This window comes from Lachancea thermotolerans (assembly GCF_000142805.1).
Source record: "Lachancea thermotolerans CBS 6340 chromosome C complete sequence".
In the NCBI taxonomy this organism is placed as follows: domain Eukaryota; kingdom Fungi; phylum Ascomycota; class Saccharomycetes; order Saccharomycetales; family Saccharomycetaceae; genus Lachancea; species Lachancea thermotolerans.
The window spans coordinates 851,559-869,858 of record NC_013079.1 but is presented as its reverse complement, the minus strand read 5'-3'; the positions used below and the strand labels follow the sequence as shown (position 1 = coordinate 869,858).

The 18,300-nt window shown below is 45.4% G+C and overlaps 9 protein-coding genes across 9 annotated transcripts; 5 read left to right on the top strand and 4 right to left on the bottom strand.

Annotated features, from left to right (window-relative positions):
* Window positions 1-286: 286 nt before the first annotated feature.
* KLTH0C10450g (KLTH0C10450p) lies at window positions 287-1,987 on the top strand (the record flags this gene model as incomplete). The annotated part of the gene is made up of 1 exon (XM_002552628.1): window positions 287-1,987. The coding sequence occupies one exon, from the start codon at window positions 287-289 to the stop codon at window positions 1,985-1,987; it is 1,701 nt and encodes a 566-aa protein (XP_002552674.1).
* Window positions 1,988-2,639: 652 nt separating this feature from the next.
* Window positions 2,640-4,346, bottom strand: HSP60 (chaperone ATPase HSP60; the record flags this gene model as incomplete). Its single annotated transcript, XM_002552627.1, has 1 exon — window positions 2,640-4,346. The coding sequence occupies one exon, from the start codon at window positions 4,344-4,346 to the stop codon at window positions 2,640-2,642; it is 1,707 nt and encodes a 568-aa protein (XP_002552673.1).
* A 1,831-nt stretch (window positions 4,347-6,177) lies between these two features.
* LCB5 (sphinganine kinase LCB5) lies at window positions 6,178-7,839 on the top strand (the record flags this gene model as incomplete). Its single annotated transcript, XM_002552626.1, has 1 exon — window positions 6,178-7,839. The coding sequence occupies one exon, from the start codon at window positions 6,178-6,180 to the stop codon at window positions 7,837-7,839; it is 1,662 nt and encodes a 553-aa protein (XP_002552672.1).
* Window positions 7,840-8,032: 193 nt separating this feature from the next.
* YPT6 (Rab family GTPase YPT6) lies at window positions 8,033-8,737 on the bottom strand (the record flags this gene model as incomplete). Its single annotated transcript, XM_002552625.1, has 1 exon — window positions 8,033-8,737. One exon carries the CDS (start codon window positions 8,735-8,737, stop codon window positions 8,033-8,035), a length of 705 nt encoding a protein of 234 aa, XP_002552671.1.
* Window positions 8,738-9,180: 443 nt separating this feature from the next.
* TMA7 (Tma7p) lies at window positions 9,181-9,375 on the bottom strand (the record flags this gene model as incomplete). Its single annotated transcript, XM_002552624.1, has 1 exon — window positions 9,181-9,375. One exon carries the CDS (start codon window positions 9,373-9,375, stop codon window positions 9,181-9,183), a length of 195 nt encoding a protein of 64 aa, XP_002552670.1.
* Window positions 9,376-9,558: 183 nt separating this feature from the next.
* On the bottom strand, window positions 9,559-11,961 carry GLN4 (glutamine--tRNA ligase; the record flags this gene model as incomplete). The annotated part of the gene is made up of 1 exon (XM_002552623.1): window positions 9,559-11,961. One exon carries the CDS (start codon window positions 11,959-11,961, stop codon window positions 9,559-9,561), a length of 2,403 nt encoding a protein of 800 aa, XP_002552669.1.
* Window positions 11,962-12,338: 377 nt separating this feature from the next.
* Window positions 12,339-14,738, top strand: RED1 (Red1p; the record flags this gene model as incomplete). The annotated part of the gene is made up of 2 exons (XM_002552622.1): window positions 12,339-12,623; window positions 12,702-14,738. 2 exons carry the CDS (start codon window positions 12,339-12,341, stop codon window positions 14,736-14,738), a joined length of 2,322 nt encoding a protein of 773 aa, XP_002552668.1.
* A 243-nt stretch (window positions 14,739-14,981) lies between these two features.
* Window positions 14,982-15,185, top strand: KLTH0C10296g (40S ribosomal protein eS28; the record flags this gene model as incomplete). The annotated part of the gene is made up of 1 exon (XM_002552621.1): window positions 14,982-15,185. One exon carries the CDS (start codon window positions 14,982-14,984, stop codon window positions 15,183-15,185), a length of 204 nt encoding a protein of 67 aa, XP_002552667.1.
* A 1,807-nt stretch (window positions 15,186-16,992) lies between these two features.
* SWT1 (mRNA-processing endoribonuclease) lies at window positions 16,993-18,294 on the top strand (the record flags this gene model as incomplete). Its single annotated transcript, XM_002552620.1, has 1 exon — window positions 16,993-18,294. One exon carries the CDS (start codon window positions 16,993-16,995, stop codon window positions 18,292-18,294), a length of 1,302 nt encoding a protein of 433 aa, XP_002552666.1.
* Window positions 18,295-18,300: the final 6 nt, after the last annotated feature.

Genomic DNA, 18,300 nt, shown 5'->3' with positions numbered 1-18,300 from the left:
TCATGTTGTCTTAAAGACAAGAAATAGTGAGAAAACAGCTGCCGATTTTTCGTGTCCTTCGTTGCTAAACCCGATATGAGTTTTACTGTTTTTTTCATGCATGTCCAATGATTGAGAGTTCTACCCTGAAGGTTAGTTGTAACGACATCAGGTTTGGCAGCATACTGCGTACTGAAGAGGTTACAGTGGAAGAACCAGTATTACAGAATACGCGTATAAGAGGGACAGTGTATTCGGTTATGGATCTCAGGCGTGTTCTCGCGACCACAACCACTACCCCACTACGATGACGTCGGACAAAAAAGTCTCAAAAGCGATTCCAATCACCCTGCTCTCGGGATTTCTGGGTTCAGGCAAAACCACACTGCTGGAGAAGATTTTGACGACTAACCATGGTTTCAAAATTGCCGTGATCATCAACGACATGTCGGAGTTGAACATAGACTCGTCACTAGTTCAGGCTCACAACGTCTGTCAAAAAGAAGAAAAACTCATTGAACTGCAGAACGGCTGTATTTGTTGCACCCTTCGTGGTGACTTGCTCGAAGAGCTTGTAGGCATTGGGGAGCGTGGCGAGTTTGACTACATTGTGATCGAGTCGACTGGTATCGCAGAGCCAATGCAAGTGGCAGAGACGTTCTCTGTCGAGTTTTCTGATATTTTGCTAGAAACGCCAGGTGGTATCCCGGAAAACGAGGAAAAGCTACTGAGAAAGGTTTCTGATATGGGTGGACTTCAAGCAATAGCCAAGCTCGATACATGCGTTACCGTCATTGACGCATTGAACTTTTTGTCCAACATACAAACTACCGAGTTCCTTGCAGACCGGTGGGGCGAAAACGGACAGGGTGAGGCTGAGCGTACCATCACAGATTTGATGGTTGACCAAATTGAGTTCTCCGACGTTATTATTGTCAACAAGAAGTCCATGGTTTCAAAAAAGAAGTTGAAGGAGATCAAGAAGATGGTCAAGATTCTCAATCCTGTGGCTAAGGTTATTGCTACTGACTACTGCAATGTGCCCCTAAGCTCTATTCTTGATACGAAGCTCCATGACTTCGAGAAGGCCTCATTATCCGCCGGGTGGCTGCAAAGCATCAATGAGATGACTGTGAGGGACGGCTTCGGAAACAAAGGTAGCAGCGTGCTAACTCCAAAACCTGAGACGGAAGAGTATGGTGTCAACAACTTTGTCTACCGCAGAAGAAGGCCTTTTCATCCAGAAAGGCTTTACGATCTTATTAGAGATAAATTCTTCGTTATAGAGCAGGCCGGTGCTGCTGGCATGGACGAAGAAGAGGAAGACGATGAGGAAGAATCCGAAGAGCAGAGCTCAGAGTCCGAGGCAGACTCAGAAATGGAAGCAGAGGTTGATGAAGGCGCCCGTGACGGCGAAGAAAAAGAGGAGGAAGAAGGAGAAGAATACACTGAAGAGGAAATTAACAAGAACAGGGCTAACTCACCTTTCGGAAAACTTCTGCGCTCCAAAGGTTTCTTCTGGCTAGCAACAAGATTCGTAGTCCGGGGAGAGTGGTCAAGCGCGGGTCCGATGTTAACTTTGAATGGTGGACTGCCATGGTTTGCGGTCTCTGGCCTTGAAGATGTCCCTGAAGAAGCTTTGGAACTTGTAAAGAAGGACTATGAAGGTGAGTTTGGCGACCGCCGCAATGAGTTGGTCTTTATTGGCTTGGATATCAATGAGAAGCTACTCAGCGAGGCGCTGGACTCCTGCCTCTTGACTGATAAAGAGTATAAGCGGTTCAAAAACATTACTAGCAAGCACAATGCTTTGGTTGCAGATGAGAAGCTGTCAAAAGTTTGGGATGACGGTTTCGAAGACTGGATAATAATGGGAGCAGGCGATGAAGAAGAGGAAGATAGAGAACAAGAAGAGGAGCAAGAAGAGGAAGAAGAGGAAGAAGGAAAAGAGAGGTCTCAAAAGTCGGTACCTATGGAGATTTCCACTTCCAAAGGTATTTCGGTCTAAATGCTGACCTTGCTGCAAGTGTTATTTATTTTTATTTAAGTTATTAGTTATTTATTAGAGTTATTTATTATCATAATCAGTCTTTCAATTAATGTGCCGGCTGAGGTCAGATGGCTGCACCAATTGCCAAAATTCAACATGGCTCAGGTTGGTTGAGAGCTTCCAACTTTTTGTTGTAAGATCAAAAGATTTTATTGAAGCTATATAATTTTTGGCATCATTAACACATTTGAAAAATACGGTAGACATTACTATTGAAGACATTAAGAAGATGCCTTAGGTGTTTGGATTTGGAGATAAAAATGGCCAGAGAACTACAGATGTGCATTTCGCTGGCGAATAGTCCGTGTTGTTCGAAATCAAAATACTTCTGAAAACCAAAGAAACACCAGGTGGGAAATCGAAGACTGTACTCCTCTTCACTTGCCAGGCAATACATGCGAAGCGACAGTTTATGAGCTCTTATAAATTTCTGCCCGGCATTAAATAGAATATATCTTGCATTCTGCCCCGATAAAATTAGCAGTTCCTGCATCATCGCAAAAAGGTAATATAGATCAACTTTCTGAAGTTCGTGATTGGGTCATCTACGTTGGGTTATTTACATGTTAAAATCGTTATTTTCCTGCTGGAAGTATCCGACTGACCCCTCTCACATCATACCAGGCATACCAGGCATACCAGCTGGTGGTGCAGCACTTGGTGGCTGTGGAGCATCCACGATAGCCACCTCAGTTGTAGCCAACAAGGAGGCAACACCGGAAGCGTCGACCAACCCAGATCTCACAACCTTGAATGGGTCGATGATACCAGCAGCCAACATGTCGGTGTACTCACTCTTAGCGGCATTGTAGCCCTTAGTGAAGTCACTGCCATACTCGTCGATGATTTTGCCAACGATAACAGAGCCCTCCTCGCCAGCATTCTCAATTATCTTTCTAGCTGGTCTGGTAATGGCTTTTCTAATGATGTCCACACCCAATTTCTGGTCGAAGTTCTCAGTCTGGACTTCATCCAAAACTCTGGCAGCCTTCAGCAAGGCAGTACCTCCGCCAGGCAGGATACCCTCTTCAACTGCAGCTCTCGTAGCGTTCAAAGCATCGTCGTAACGGTCCTTCTTTTCACCAACTTCAACTTCGGAGGCACCGCCAACTCTTACGACAGCCACACCGCCTGAAAGCTTGGCAAGACGCTCTTGCAGCTTCTCCTTCTCATAAGAATTAGTGGTTGTTAGGTCGATAGAGTTCTTGATTTGCTCAATTCTAGCAGAGATGTTCTCCTTGGCGCCGTCACCGTTTAGCATCACGGTGTCCTCTTTGGTTATGGTGATAGACCCACAAGAACCAAGCTGCTCAATTGTGCAGTTCTCTGGCTTCAAGTCAAGCTCCTCGGTGAAAACAGTACCCCCAGAAAGAATGGCAATGTCGCCCAATGTGTTCTTTCTGTTGTCACCAAAACCCGGGGCCTTAACCGCGCAGACCTTGACCTGGCCTCTCAGCTTGTTCAAAATACAAGCTGCCAGGGCTTCGCCGTCGATGTCTTCAGCGATGATCAATAGAGGTCTTCTGGTCTGGTTGGAAATTTCCAAAGCAGGCAAAATGTCCTGGATGGAAGAAATCTTCTTCTCACTTAGCAGCAGCAGGGGCTTCTCAAACTCGACCTTGTTGGACTTTGCGTCAGTGATGAAGTATGGCGAAATGAAACCACGGTCGAATCTCATACCCTCCGTGACTTCAAGCTCATCTTCAAGGGTTCTACCCTCCTTGATAGTAATGACACCCTCCTTGCCGACCTTTTCCATAGCAGAAGCCAGGAGCTTGCCGACGTGCGCGTCGCCGTTAGCGGAGATGGTAGCAACCTGAGCAATCTCGGCAGAAGTGGTTATCTCCTTCTTGTTGGCGCTGAGGAACTCGATAACCTTCTCGACGGCAGCCTGGGTGCCTCTTCTCAGGTCCATAGGGTTGCATCCGGCAGCAACGTTCTTCACTGATTCAGTAAAGATGGCGCGACCTAGCACAGTAGCAGAAGTGGTACCGTCACCAGCAGCCTCATTAGTCTTGGAGGCAACCTCCTGAAGAAGCTTCGCGCCCATGTTCTCGAACTTGTCCTCCAAAGTGATAGCCTTGGCCACCGTGACACCGTCCTTAGTGATCTTAGGGGCCCCAAATGGCTGTTCAATCAAAACGTTTCTGCCCTTAGGGCCCAGGGTTGCCGAGACGGCCTCAGCCAGTGTCTCCACACCCTTCAAAAGCGCGGCTCTTCCTTCCACGCCGAACTTGAGTTCTTTGTGCATCGAGTAGTTACGACGTAGCACCGACCCGATGCGCTTGTTCAAAGCGCCTCTAGTAGCTCTCAACATGGTTCAATCAGAATTCAATAGCTCAAAATCGCAATGGCCTTTCTTCCAACTGGTTTTAGCCGCTTTACGTTTCCGGAATTTCAAATCGATAAGGGTTGGTGGTCCTCTTTTATACTGATATCTTCCCCGTATTCAAAAATTCTAGAAAATTTTCGCACTTGTGAATCATTAGCATGTGACCAGAGCACGTGTGGATCCCCGAAGACCACGTGATAGATCAACGGTTTGGCGCCAGGTTCAGGTTATTTTATCTCGCTCCTATAGCGTTTCAGGAGCCTCGAATTGGCACGACCAGTCGAATCTTGTTGAGCTTCTAGCAAGTTTCAACTGATTGATCCCCACGCGTTCAATGGGCCAAGTTCGCCGGTGAACAAGACATCAAAATGACAATCTGACAGTGGAAGTGTCGCGGTGCCCGTTGGGGTCTTCAAAAGAAAATCCAAGACCCTGAAAGAGTTTGGGTACGTATAAATGGGTGAAAGAGCCATTCTTTGAAATAGGAAGGGTTGCCTGTCGTAAGCATCGAAAAACTTATTAGCAACGGCGCTAGCAGATCGATAAATAAGGTACCTCACATTTACCATACGCCACAAACAAAACAGCTCCCATGAGCAAAGCAACTAATTTACTGTTGAAGCATGCTTTATGTACTTGATTTATGGAATTTTTTGTACATTTGGCCTAGTCTGCGCCATAGTTTCTATGATCATTAAACAGCGGTTATCTTCTGTTTACATGCGTAATAAATGATAGTAAGTTCGAATTGCCGCCATTGTGCTTCAAAGCATCAGTAGCCTTATTGTAAAGCTAAGCCCAAGATAGAGAGCTATGCGGATAACTTGTGGGGGAAAGTTGCAGGCCCTCAGCTACCGGAGGGCTGGGACGGGTAAGCGATGACACTCCATAAGCTCTTGAAACCATTCCCATCGCTCTTTCACCGAAAATGACAGTAGCCATGCGGCAGTGAGTGCAGTTGCTTCAGTTGGACAATCTAATTTTTGTATGTTTCTTAGAGTGTCGTTTCCTAAGCCAATGAAAAAGACGAGGCTTCAAAAGTGTGCTCTAAGAACGTCGATAATAGCAAACTGGGTAAGAATAAGCTTTGTCTGGGTTGTTGATTTGCCAAACCAGACTTGACATGCTAGCCATCTGAACGAAATAGGAATTCCGAGCTCATTGTGAGGTTTTAAAAGCAGCAAGAACCCAAAAATTATTGGATGACAGCGGAAAGGTGTAAGCGCAGATCGTAGGTCATGCTGCTGAAGGCTGATACAGTATCTAAGTGACACGCTAGGGGCGCTCACGCTTGAGAAGTTACGATTGAAGGCCGCACGGGCTTCGCACATTTACAGTAAATCATCGAGACCTTTTTGCGAGGAACAGCAGTTTTCTAGGCTGACCGGGGAAAGCGCAGTATCTCCTGGGGCCAAAAGTTGGTAAAGCGCACCCCCTAACACTGTAAAATACTAGGCTCTTGGGATTTTTCAAGCATGGAAATAAGCAATAAAAAACCAACCGGTTGCACAGTCCTCTGCTCGGAAACCTGAAAGCACTAGCAGTTGACCCGGCTTCCCTGCTAGCACTAATTCCCCTTCGACTCCCCTCACTAAGTTCTGAGAATTGTTAAGGTATCGGCTTTAAGCTCAAATACCGAAAGTTGTCCCTGACCTGAGAGACGGAAGAAAAAGATTGTTCCGCTAAGGAGTTAATTAACGGTATCAAATAAATAAAACGCCCAAGTTCCGAACCATCGAAGTTGGGAACCGAGCAAGCAAGTACATACGTCGGCTGGATTACTTTGAAGAATCTCGAGAGGGCTAAAAAAGCTATAATGAAGAAACTGAAGTCGTACATGAACAACTATGGAAGGGCTGTGTTGACGGACACGGGAATCATGATCAAGGGCCAACAGTCCCTCCCCGCGGATGCCATGGAGGCCAGCGATAGCTCAAACGCCAACCCATTTGCAGACAACGAAGACCGTGAAACTCGCAACAGCTTTGACACCAGCTCGCTCATAAGCTGCGTGACATGCCTGAGCGAGAGCGATTCGCGGGCAGATGAGTCTAGTAGCGGACCCCTGCCGACCAACACTTTGATTCCCTACGCCAAGGTACTCCACGCCAAGGAGATATGTGCTGTCAGCACGGAACTTACACCCTACAGGGACGAGGTCGGCGAGCAAGAAAGCTCGAATGCCGGTGAAACAATTTTGTCAACCTTGGTCGAAGTCACTTATGCAAGGCCACGTCGACACGACTTGGTCCCCAAAAAGCAGCTTCTTTGTGTGGGAGCCTTGCCCTCGGGCGGGAGCATAGTGGAAGAGATCATGTCGCGAAGCTACAAGGGCACAAAACGCAACAAGACTATCCTCGTAATCATGAACCCACACGGAGGCAAGGGCCACGCCAAAAAGCTTTATCTCTCTAAGGTCAAGCCCATCTTGGCCGCTAGCAACTGCACGGTTGAGACTGTCGAAACAACATACCACGGCCACGCTACGGATTTAGCGAAAACCGTTGATGCTGACAAGTTTGATATCATTGCTTGTGCCTCCGGGGATGGTATTCCGCACGAAGTTCTGAACGGTCTTTTCCAGAGGCCCGACCGCGCCGACGCTTTTAACAAATTGATAATCACACAGCTGCCCTGCGGATCAGGCAACGCCATGAGCGTTTCGTGCCATGGCACTACAAATCCTTCACACGCCGCGTTGAACATTTTAAAGGCTCCAGAGATAAGAATAGACCTGATGTGCTGCTCACAACCATCTTATAAGGACCAGCCAAGGCTCTCATTTTTGAGTCAAACTTACGGCATCATTGCAGAATCAGACGTGAATACTGAGTTTATTAGATGGATGGGTCCGGCTAGGTTTGACTTAGGCGTCCTTCTCAATATTTTGCAGAGAAAAAAGTATCCCTGTGAGGTCCATGTGAAGTACGCGGCCAAAACAAAGAACGAATTGCGCGAACACTACACCTATCACAAAAGCAAGATCGGGAGAGGCGAAAGCCAGGAAACTTTAGATGCCTCGAAGCAAGATATAAGTGAATCAGCCTTTGAGTTAAAATATCCTTTATCTGACGAGATTCCCGAGGGCTGGGAAACCGTTGACCCAACAATAACAAACAATCTTGGGATCTTTTACACAGGAAAGATGCCCTATGTTGCTCCCGACGCTAAGTTTTTCCCAGCAGCGCTTCCCAGCGACGGAACCTTTGATCTCATAATCACAGACTCGAGAACATCGTTGTCTAGGATGGTTCCCATCCTGCTGTCATCAGATAAAGGGCATCATGTATTGCAGCCTGAAGTAATTCATTCAAAGATTACAGCGTTCAGGTTGATTCCCAAATTAAAACACAGCGTTATATCAGTTGATGGCGAGAAATTCCCATTCGAGCCCCTGCAGGTTGAAATTCTACCCGGCGTGTGTAGGACTTTGTCCTACGACGGCTCATACGTCGAAACCGATTTTGATTCCATGTAGGTGCTCAAACTCAGAACAACTATAAGGGACACCACAAGGGAAAATAGGTCAATATATATACATTAGAGAGGGCTTTGCATTTTTATTAGGCTTACAATTATAAACCACAAAACGGCTGTTTCCTTGAGGAAAATATTTGAGCTTCTGGTCTTCACTTCATGTCCTTTGCTGCTAGAGAGTCTAATCACATACGCTAGCACTGGCAACTTGATTGTTCTTGTTCTTCATTTGTTGTGATGTCAATTACATCGGGCTTGTTCTTAGTGGCATTGTCATCCAGCGGAACGCTGTCAGACTTCTGGAACTCTGGTAAAGTTTTAGCTATCTTCCTGAACAGATTTTTAACGTTAAAGCCAACTTTAGTGGATGTCTCGATAAAAATTTTGGCGTTCAAAACTTGTGCTTTACGCTCTCCTTCTTCTGTAGACACCTGTCGTTCGTCGGAAAGATCGTTTTTATTTCCCACGATACAAAGAACAACGTTTTCTTCCCCACGCTCTGATTTCACATCTTCTACCCATTTATCGATGTATTCGAATGACTTCTTGTTTGTGACATCGTAAACCACAATTGCCACGTGGGAATCGCGTATGTATGATGGAATCAGCGATCTGAAACGTTCCTGTCCTGCAGTGTCCCACAATTGCAGTCTTATAGTTTTGTCATCGAGATACATCGTTTTTGACAGAAAGTCTATGCCTATTGTAGCCTGGTAATGGTCATCAAATGTGTCGTACATAAATCTGGTTATCAGAGAGGTTTTCCCCACCCCTTGTTCACCCAAAAATACAATTTTGTACTTTGTAAGGGACTTTCCGGCTCTATTCGCACTCATTGGCAGCTTCTTGGTCAATTGTGATTGCACCTTAAATTTACTCTTGATTAAGTGCTGGACCATGAAATCAAGAACATGATTATTGTGATGGAAGACTTCGTACTTATGTACGAAGTTAAGTTCACCTAGTACTCCGAACAGCAGTAGCAAGCGTCAGACTCAGCGAACAACTACGGTGATGAACTAACGGAACTTATTAGCCCAGAGCCCACCCTTGCAGAGACGGGCAGCTTTTATGTTTGCATTTTAAGGAGTGCCTAAGAACTTGACGCTCTTCTAAGGGCCAAAGAACTTTGAAGGCACTTCCTTTCAACAAAATTCCATGTGAAGCTTGCCGAGGGTCGATCGGCTGTAAGCATAGGCAGCGCTATGTTGCCTACCAATTATGGCAAGCTATCTCGAATTAAGTGGGTTGAAGAATTTGAGGCTAAAAAAACTATCACACAAACTACTTTATGGTGTCAGGAGCTTGGCAGCAAAGGGCTTGATGGCTTCAAGTTGACCCTCTACTTCTTTCCAGACTTTTTAATACCACCGCTGACAAGGTTTTTACCACCTTTCAGGTTGTTCATCAGGGCTTTCTTGGCCGCAGCATCCGCCTTTTGCTTCTCCTTGAAAGCGGCTTCTTCAGGGTCGAGCTCTTGAGGACCCTTCTTCTTGCTCTTAAGAGGCTTCAGCTTACCACCTTGACGACCAGACATGTCTTTTAACTTGTTTGACAATTAATAGTTATAACAGGGTCAGGTCTATGAATATTACCAAAATTTTTTACATGCGCGTATTATCCAAAAAAAAACTGATTTAAAAGGTAATTAGCAGAAAATACTGATGCTATGTAACTATATGCGTAAGTTGTACATATGTTGCCAGTGCGTTTCTATGAATTATTTGGTGCTGTCCTTCAAGCTCACAATTCTGTTCAGAATGATCTTGTCACTTTCGCTTTCTAAGTCAAGGGTGAAGTAGCCGACTCTCATGGCTTGGAATCTGCAGACTTCCTTGCGACCGTGCTGCTCCTCGACGTAGAATTCAGATTCCTTGGCACTGTCGACGACCCATGGAGATTTTTCAATGACGTGGTTGAAGTTGTGCTCAACAACAGAGTTGCCATGGACAAGTTCGCTTTCGGGGTTGATGTCATTCAAGAAGCCTTCAGGGTGGGCGGATGGATTCTCAGACTTGAAGAGCTGGTTGTAAACTCTTGTTTCGGCAATACGTACAGGAGAGTTGTATTTGCTAGAAACAGGAACCCACTGGATATAAGTTTTAGGCTTCTTTGGTTTGGCGTCCTCATTGTCATACTTCACATGAATTCTGATGACTTTCCCGTTTGAGTCTTTATCCACGGATTGGTAGGATACAGTGTATGGCACCTTAATCAATCCTACAGGTTGGTTAGGGGTCAATCTGAAAAATTCTTTATCATCGGTAGCTTCAGAAAAGTCAGATCTTTCGATGTAGAATTTGCCAGTGAAAGGCACCTGTCTCTCACCAAACTCAGGTGTTCCTGGTCTGTAAGGAACGGTGACTAGCTCTTCATAGTCTTCAGGTAAGTTGTCAACGACAACTTCCACGGGATCCAAGACCATCATCAACCGAGGAGTGTTATCCTCCAGGTACTTTCTAATAGCCGACTCAAAACGGACAACTTGAATGTTAGTGGTGCTGGTGGTAACTCCGAGTGTGTTAATAAAAGACAAAATAGCCCCAGGTGGAACACCACGCCTACGGATCGCCTCCAGCGTGAATAAACGAGGGTCGTTCCAGCCTCTAACATAGTGCTCGTTAACCAACTTTGCAATTTTTCTCTTTGACAAGATGGTACCAGTAATATTCAGTCTCCCGTACTCCCTTTGCGCTGGCCTGAACACATGTACCTGGTCACATAACCATTCATAGCTTTCTCTCGACAGGTAAAACTCTGTAGTACACAACGAATGGGTAATGTTTTCGAAAGAATCGACTAAACAGTGAGTAAAGTCATAGGTTGGGTAGATCTTCCATTTGTCCCCAGTTCTTGGATGAGAAGCGTTCAAAACTCTATAAGCAATTAGATCCCACATTTGAGGCGATGGGGACTCAAGGTCTTGCTTCATTCTGAGGGTGGCCTCACCAGGCTTGTAAGCGCCGTCGCGCATTTTCCTGAACTCGGCCAAGTTTTCTTCGACAGAACGCCCACGGTGCACACACGCATGTCTTTCACCACCTGGGGTCCCGTCCTCCTTTATACCACGGCCGCGCTTGATTTCCTCGGCGGTACAGTGGCAAACATAAGCCTTTCCATTAGTGATCAACTTCTCAGCAAGCTCGTAAAGCTTATCGAAATAATCAGAAGAGTAGGTGATTTTCCAGGGCTTGAAACCTAACCATGAAACCATGCTCTTTATCGACTCAAAATATTCTGGGGCTTCGGCTTCAGGGTTGGTATCGTCGAATCTCAGGTAACAAACACCATCGTTATGCTTTGCGTAACCGAAGTTGACCATGATAGCCTTTGAGTGGCCAATATGCAAATACCCGTTAGGCTCAGGAGGAAATCTGGTACGCACTTTCCCCCCAGTGACCTTGAGGTGGTCTGCCATGAGCTCTGGGTAAGCCTGAGGGTTTTCACCTACCTTATGTAGGTCGCCTAAGAAACCTTCGGTGAACATAGTTCTCTTTGGACCCGCCGTCTCAGCAGGGGCACCGCCCTTAGCCTCCTTACCTTTTTTCTTCTTCTCCTTTTTGACAACATCCCGCTCGTCCTTTGGACCAAGAAGCTTCAAAACCTCCTCATCGATAATTGGCTTGAACAAACGAGGCTCGGCCCACTTCAGCTCAGGCAAACCCTTGACATTGGCAAGAATGCCAGGAACAAGTTTGTATCTCTGGGTAACAATATCATCTCTGTGATCAGAAATGTATTTTTGAACTCCCTCTCTTACCTGAGACTCAGTTACCACGATTCCCACGCCTGCTTCCTTTTTGAGGTTTTCCTCAGTAGCGTCTTCCTTGGCGTCCTTAATGTACTTGAACGCTGCGTCCACTTGTAATGGCGTCTTTAGGTCTCCAGAAAGAATTCCGTTTACGATAAGCTTTTGGTTAGGAAGCTCAGTACCCTTGATCAGCGAAGCTAGCTGGTGCATTAAAGTCCTGCTCGATTTGTCCCACTCGTAGTTGTTAGGACATTCATTGATCAACGATTCTAGTGACCCTGAGACTTTCTTGTTCTTTACAATTTCCTTGACCTTAGGTTCCTCGAACCCGATCTCGCTGAAAAGCTTACTTAGTTCCTCTACAGAACTCATCTTGCCCTTCTTTTTCTTATAGCACTGAATGAGAGGTGGGCATCCATTGTCATTATAATTTAAATTTTTTTTCAATTGGCGAAATGACTAAGTATACAATTAACCTCGTGAGATAAACAAACTGCGATAACAAGCACTGCAGGCAAAAGGGGGCGGCAATGACATGAGTCATGATAGCGTACTACGTGTGTGGTATCTCGAAGTTTAAAAAGCTTGATCTGTCACAGTAGCATGCGCGCCAAAAATTATATAATTACGGCATTATGTACGAAGTAGCTTGGATGTCTCGCGGAGAACAACAGCGGCTAATACTTTAGCATTACCAACAATCAAGGTCAAACGATAAAGGAGAAGTGTTCAAAACCACCCACCTAATCATGTCACAACTCAACGGAGAGGTTCAGAAACTTATAAAGCTTGCTGAAACAGGATATCTTGGGAGGGAACTAAACTTTTTAAAAAGTTTACAGTCGCGGAAGGAGAAAGGGGCAAGCGTAGGCGCGAAGACGAAAAGGTCTCTTTGTGATCTTCTGAAGAAAGATAGTAAGAGCCTAGAGCCGTTCAGGTGGCAGCTGGCGGATATCACTGTGCAAGTTGTATTAGCGTCAAACGCCGAGGGCATTGACAGCGATAACAGCGGCTACATGTGGTCCGTGCTGATGGTAAGTAATGGATTGAATCACCTTTCTGAGCACAAGCCTTTCCAGCGATAAAAACCATATGATTCTAACAACTTATAGCGTCCACAATCTTGGAGCACCAGCGATTATGATTCCCACTTCCTCAAAACTCTCATAAATTTTGGCTTGGATTTCGACGAACCGCACTCATGGAAGTGTATCGCACTTTTACTAGAGATTGCTGTGGATGAACCAAAAAGGTGCAAACCTGTTTTGGCTTCTATGCTGCAGGTGAAATACAGAAAAGCTTTGCGCGACGCTTTGGAAAACACCAGAGATTTTCAGCTAGCGAACGTTTTAGTTAGGCTGCTAGGATTTTTGTTTCCTAGGAAAGCCGTCTCAGGAGCAGCCCAACTCCAGTGCAGTCTCCAAATTTGGGATGAGCCTTATAAGAACGAGTCCTTTTTCAACGACTCTTGTTACCCCTCAAAAAAGAGCAGTAGTTTGGAGTTTGCATTGAAAAGAATGGGCCCATTCCCCTGTTTTGGTCATCTCAAATCATTTTCCTTTGTAACAGGGAGCTCTAGTGAAGAAACTGAAACGATAAAAAATGCGAATTTTGTTCAATGCACGGATAGCATGTTGTATGTGTGGACTGCAAGTTCACATTTCGCCGAGTTTCAGCTGAAGCATCTTGAAGCCACGAAATGCACGGTAGAAGGTGGTTTGCGCTTGAAACTTCTGAACCCAAGAAACACAATATATTTTCCAGTTCAGTCTGTGTTCTCAGCTATGCCTTCCAAGGCGTGCTATCTTTTGATTGTGTTCGAGGACGCCTTACTTGCTGAAACGTGCCTAAAAAGCACGCGGCGTCACAAGATAAGCGAGGTTGAATCTTTCATAACACTTCCGTTAAACTCCTCAATTACTGAAAATAGTGACAATGCAAGCCCCAAGAAGTCGGAAAACCTTGCGTATAACAAGTCATCTAGTGGCTCAGGAAACTCGCCATCATGGCAGCCTTTATCAAAAAATATTCAAGACGCTCCCAACAGCAATGGATTAGTTTTGAAGCTAAAATCTGACGAGTGGGACTTTGATAGTCCTATGGATACTGATAAATCTGTAAGTTCGCCTCCTACTGGCGAGGAAGCTGACTCCATTAGTCGCAGTGGTGAAGAACACAATCATGATGAGCATTCCCCGCTGGTAATGATGCAAAAAAGGAAACAGGCACGAGCCGAGAGGCGTCTCACTGGCATTGTGCCTCCAAAACTAGCGAATATAACTTCATCGGAATGCAAAGCAACAAATGGTGCCCTTTTCAACCATGTTAAAGAAAAGGGTGAATCTGCAGCAGCCTCCGTCAGTGTCGGAAGTTCTCGGACGCAGAAACCGCGGTTGCCTAAGTCGAAATTTGCAGGTTCAATAAAACAACAAGATTTATTGAGATTAGAGAGCATTTTCAATAGCACAGAGCAAAAGGCCAACCCTCGGAAACCTAAGGATTTACATTCAGCACCTCGCAATAAGGGCCATGCAAAGACTTCACACAAAAGCCACAAACCGCCAACTGATCCCCTGAAAATGTATAAAAGAAGCGCCGAGGAGGCAGAAGTGGGCCTTTTAAATGCTAAGCGCGTAGCGTATGCCGCAGAGGAAGAAGCTGCTAAAGTGATCACGACCCAAGCCAAGGCTGCTGTAGTCAAAATAACAACAGAACCTAAACCTCTCTTTAACCCTTCAGCAATTGAAACAACATCCTTATCGCCTGGAGCGCTAGTAAAAGCGCCGCCTAGTCCAGAGATTACAAACTTCGAGTCTACGACCATCGCCACGCCGTCAGGAATACTGCAGGGGAAGGGCCCAGACCACACCGATAATTCGTTCACCAATAAGCTACAGGAGCAAATATTCAAGTCTGTTACTTGTTTCTCGGAAGAACTTGTCAGGAGAATAGAAATCGTGAATGAAGAGCTCAACAACAAGGTCTTTTTGGAGCTCTCGGAAAAGTACCAAAGGATGTTTGATCAGCTCCAAGCTAGTTTTCAGAGTGATGTCTCAAACATGTCGCAATTTGTTGGCGAAATCAAAGATCTCTTGCACCTGCCTGAAGACCAGCTGGTCAAGGCTATTCGCCAGAAGAAGTTCAATTAGCTTCAATGAATGTTCCGTGGGACGGCGTTCTCTTCTCATCGGCGGCTTTTCACGGTCGACTGCCAGGCTCCGCGGTTCGAACTCTGTTACCCGACTATTATCGTACAAAAGCACCACGCACTTTTTCTCTCACGATGCGCGATGGTTTGAAAAATTTTTCAAAGTGAAAAGTCACCAACACTTTAGGTTTTGACTTGTTCTTGTTCACTCGATCTCAGAAACACAAAGAGAAACACATTCAGAATGGACTCCAAGACCCCAGTTACTCTAGCCAAGGTTATCAAAGTTTTAGGCCGTACCGGCTCTCGTGGTGGTGTCACTCAAGTCCGTGTTGAATTCTTGGACGACACCTCCCGTACCATTGTCAGAAACGTCAAGGGTCCAGTCAGAGAGAACGACATCTTGGTGTTGATGGAATCCGAGCGTGAGGCTCGTCGTTTGAGATAAACGGATTGTTTTTGTTCTAAATGTGCTAGAAAGCTCTTTTTGTACCATTCTGAATTGAACACAATTTTTTTTATTTCCTTCGTCTTACGCTGGGGTGAACCATTAAAACTATTCATGGAGAGCTGGCAAGGGTAGCCGGGAGGGGCTGAGGCGCGTGAGAGCGGCGCAGACAACACCAAATAAGATGCTCACGCGGTCTGGGAACAGCGCGGTGCGGGATTGGCTTACGACTGAATCGGGCGGCAATTCCCATGGACGCTAGATTTTTTTTCGCTCGAAAACAAAAGCGGGTCCGGGACGAGAGGCTTATAAGAAAATTCCTCCATGATGCAGTATCTATCTTTCAAGGGAACGAAGCCGCAGACTGAAGTCTTCAGCTTCTACTGGTTACCTGAAAGCATACTGGCAGACGAGGACATAAAGCCATCGCCCAATTGTCCACTTTTTTTTGCTGGCGTTGATTGCACGCTTTGAGAAATAACAACTACCTGTCCCCACCATTTCACTTTGAAACGAACGTGATCCTGTTCCACTGCATGGCTGACTACTCTCATTTGCCGCGTGCCCTCATTCACTTCTGCTCCATCTAGTTTTCCTCTGTATAGCTCATCTATAATAATTCATTGTTTTACTTCAAATCATGTGATGCAAGCCTGTATTGTCTTTGGGAATATGACTGTTTCTTTACCGGTGTACGGGTGCTTTGGTTTTACAGCACTCTCTTCAGAACACCCGTACACTTCGTAAAAATAAAAGTAGTGGCACTTCGGTTCCTACACGAGATCCAGAATAAAACGATAGAACAGAAGTTCAGGGCTTTCGTAGCAGTTGATATTATATCATTTTTGCCGCTGTGCCTCTTCATGTCTGTGATGCCCTCTATTACGTAATGGATACTTCCTTGAATCTTGGCAAACTTGGCACCCTGTCCAACTGCAAGTTGTCGCAGGAACGCGACAGCATTCAAGTTAGACTACGAACTAAGATCAAAGTCTCTGCACCTCATATGTGCGCATTTTGAAACAGCATTTTACCCAACACCACAGGAATAGCACCGGTTTGTGACTGTATGGCGGCGTAGGACAAACTTTGGTTGTATGTGAGCTTTTGCCATCTCTGGAAAATATTCCCAGGACTCCTATAATTCACGAAACGTTAGGGGACAGCCGCGCACTTGATGGTACGTGAGGTTAACAGAATTTAGAGACCCATAGCAGACTCGGCGTTTTAGCTCATAAACATTTCGAGCCGGGCAGGCCAAGTGATGTAGACTACACAGGAGACAGACTTCAACTTCCATGGCATCAGAGCTTGCCAGCAGTTGGCTCTAGCGACTTGTAATATGGGCTTCAAGTCATTTTCAAGAGAAGATTCCACTTGTTTAGGCTGTCGAATTTGCAGACAATATTCGCGTGGGTTGTGTGAGGCTTTCAGAATTTGAGTTTACTCAGAATTTTTGCCTTAACAGTACTTTATCGTAAAATGTAGCGCCTGGCCTTGAGCCAGTGCGGATCTGATTCTTCTTGGCTATCGCAAGAGAAGACGCTTTTGAGGCCATTTCGAAGGCGAAAATTTAGCAACCACAGTGTTTAGGAATGGACTCTGAGATCCCAGACCTGTAATAAAAGGAATAGGACGGCGCACAGGGCTCAGGTTTTCCAAGTCAAGATATCCACTTGTTCACGTGACACCACCTTTTTGTTTAGATCCGTCACTTTCTACCACCTATCATCATACCAACGTGCTCATCGCAGCACCTGCCGACATCAAAGGCTTCAACTGTGGGCAGCAGTGCCAAGGGTCCAATATGCCTAAGTTCCCAGATCAAAAGTATACTATTGAAGATATAGAGCGTGTTTTGATTGGGCACCCTTCTCGTGCTGAGAAGCCAATAGCGCTACAAGCTGCGCATGGACGCCGTGCGGCCCGCCAAAATGCCAAAGACCAAGAGATTGGTTCACTTTCTCCCCTAGAAACTGATGAAGACGCCGTTATGATAGACATGAGTGGTGAATCTGGAGTTCAAATGGTTTCCGAGGCCGTTGCACATCAAAGAGAACACGAACCGCATCAAGCAACACAAGAAGAAGATTTGATGGAACTAGATAGTATCCCACCAGCAGTTGAAGTAAGCTCCTCTACCACAGCATTTGTAGTTGATACAAATTTTATCATATCCCATCTTGACATCCTAGAGTCACTACGTTCGTCAAGCTTCCAGTTTAACCACCAAATAATAATACCACGCACTGTGATACACGAATTGGATGGTCTCAAAAACCCAAATCATAGCAGCGTCCAGGGCACAAGTAAAGAAGCAATTAGTGTTTTAGCTCGTAAAGCTAACAACTGGATATATTCCAACCTCGCAAATGTTGCGCATGGCGTTGTAGGACAACGCTTAAATCAGAGACTTGATTATGAGAGCCGAAAAGACGATTCGATATTAGACTGCTGCCTTTTTTTTAAAGAGCGTTTGCGCCGATTTGTCATTCTTCTGTCTAATGACAAGAACCTTTGTTTGAAAGCCCTCACAGAGGGAATTCTAACAGTTTCATTCCGTAAAGGAATGTCTGCTGATTCAATTGCTCAAAAAGCCTACGCAGAAAGAGGCGTGCCATTGAATTCAGGTGAACACGCAGTTTATCATGACAGGGCGGCATCAACTTCATCAAGCCATGCGAGCACTGAAATCCAACCTTCCAGTTTTGAAAAAGTTGCACTGACGATAAAAAACGAAATAGAGTCCCTTGTGCTTTCAGCTGTTGATTTCGTAATGCGAGCCGAATATGGGGACGATCTGTACTTGACAGACTACAACGATAAAAAGCTAACGGACCTGAAATCATGTTCTCATTACATATTCAAGTTTTGGCTATCTGTATTTGCTGAATACTTTAGTACTGGTGATATCCGCAGACAAGATTGGAAGAGCGTCCCATCTTACCTAATCAGTACCCCTTCCACGGCGTCTGAACTTGAGAAGTTTGTACAATATTGGATATTCGCGCTCTGCTGTTTATACAAAAAACGAGATGATCAACAAAAAAATGCTTTGAAGATCTTATCTCGGCGATGGTCAAAGGGAGTTAGCTCGGGGGTTCTATAAAATTTA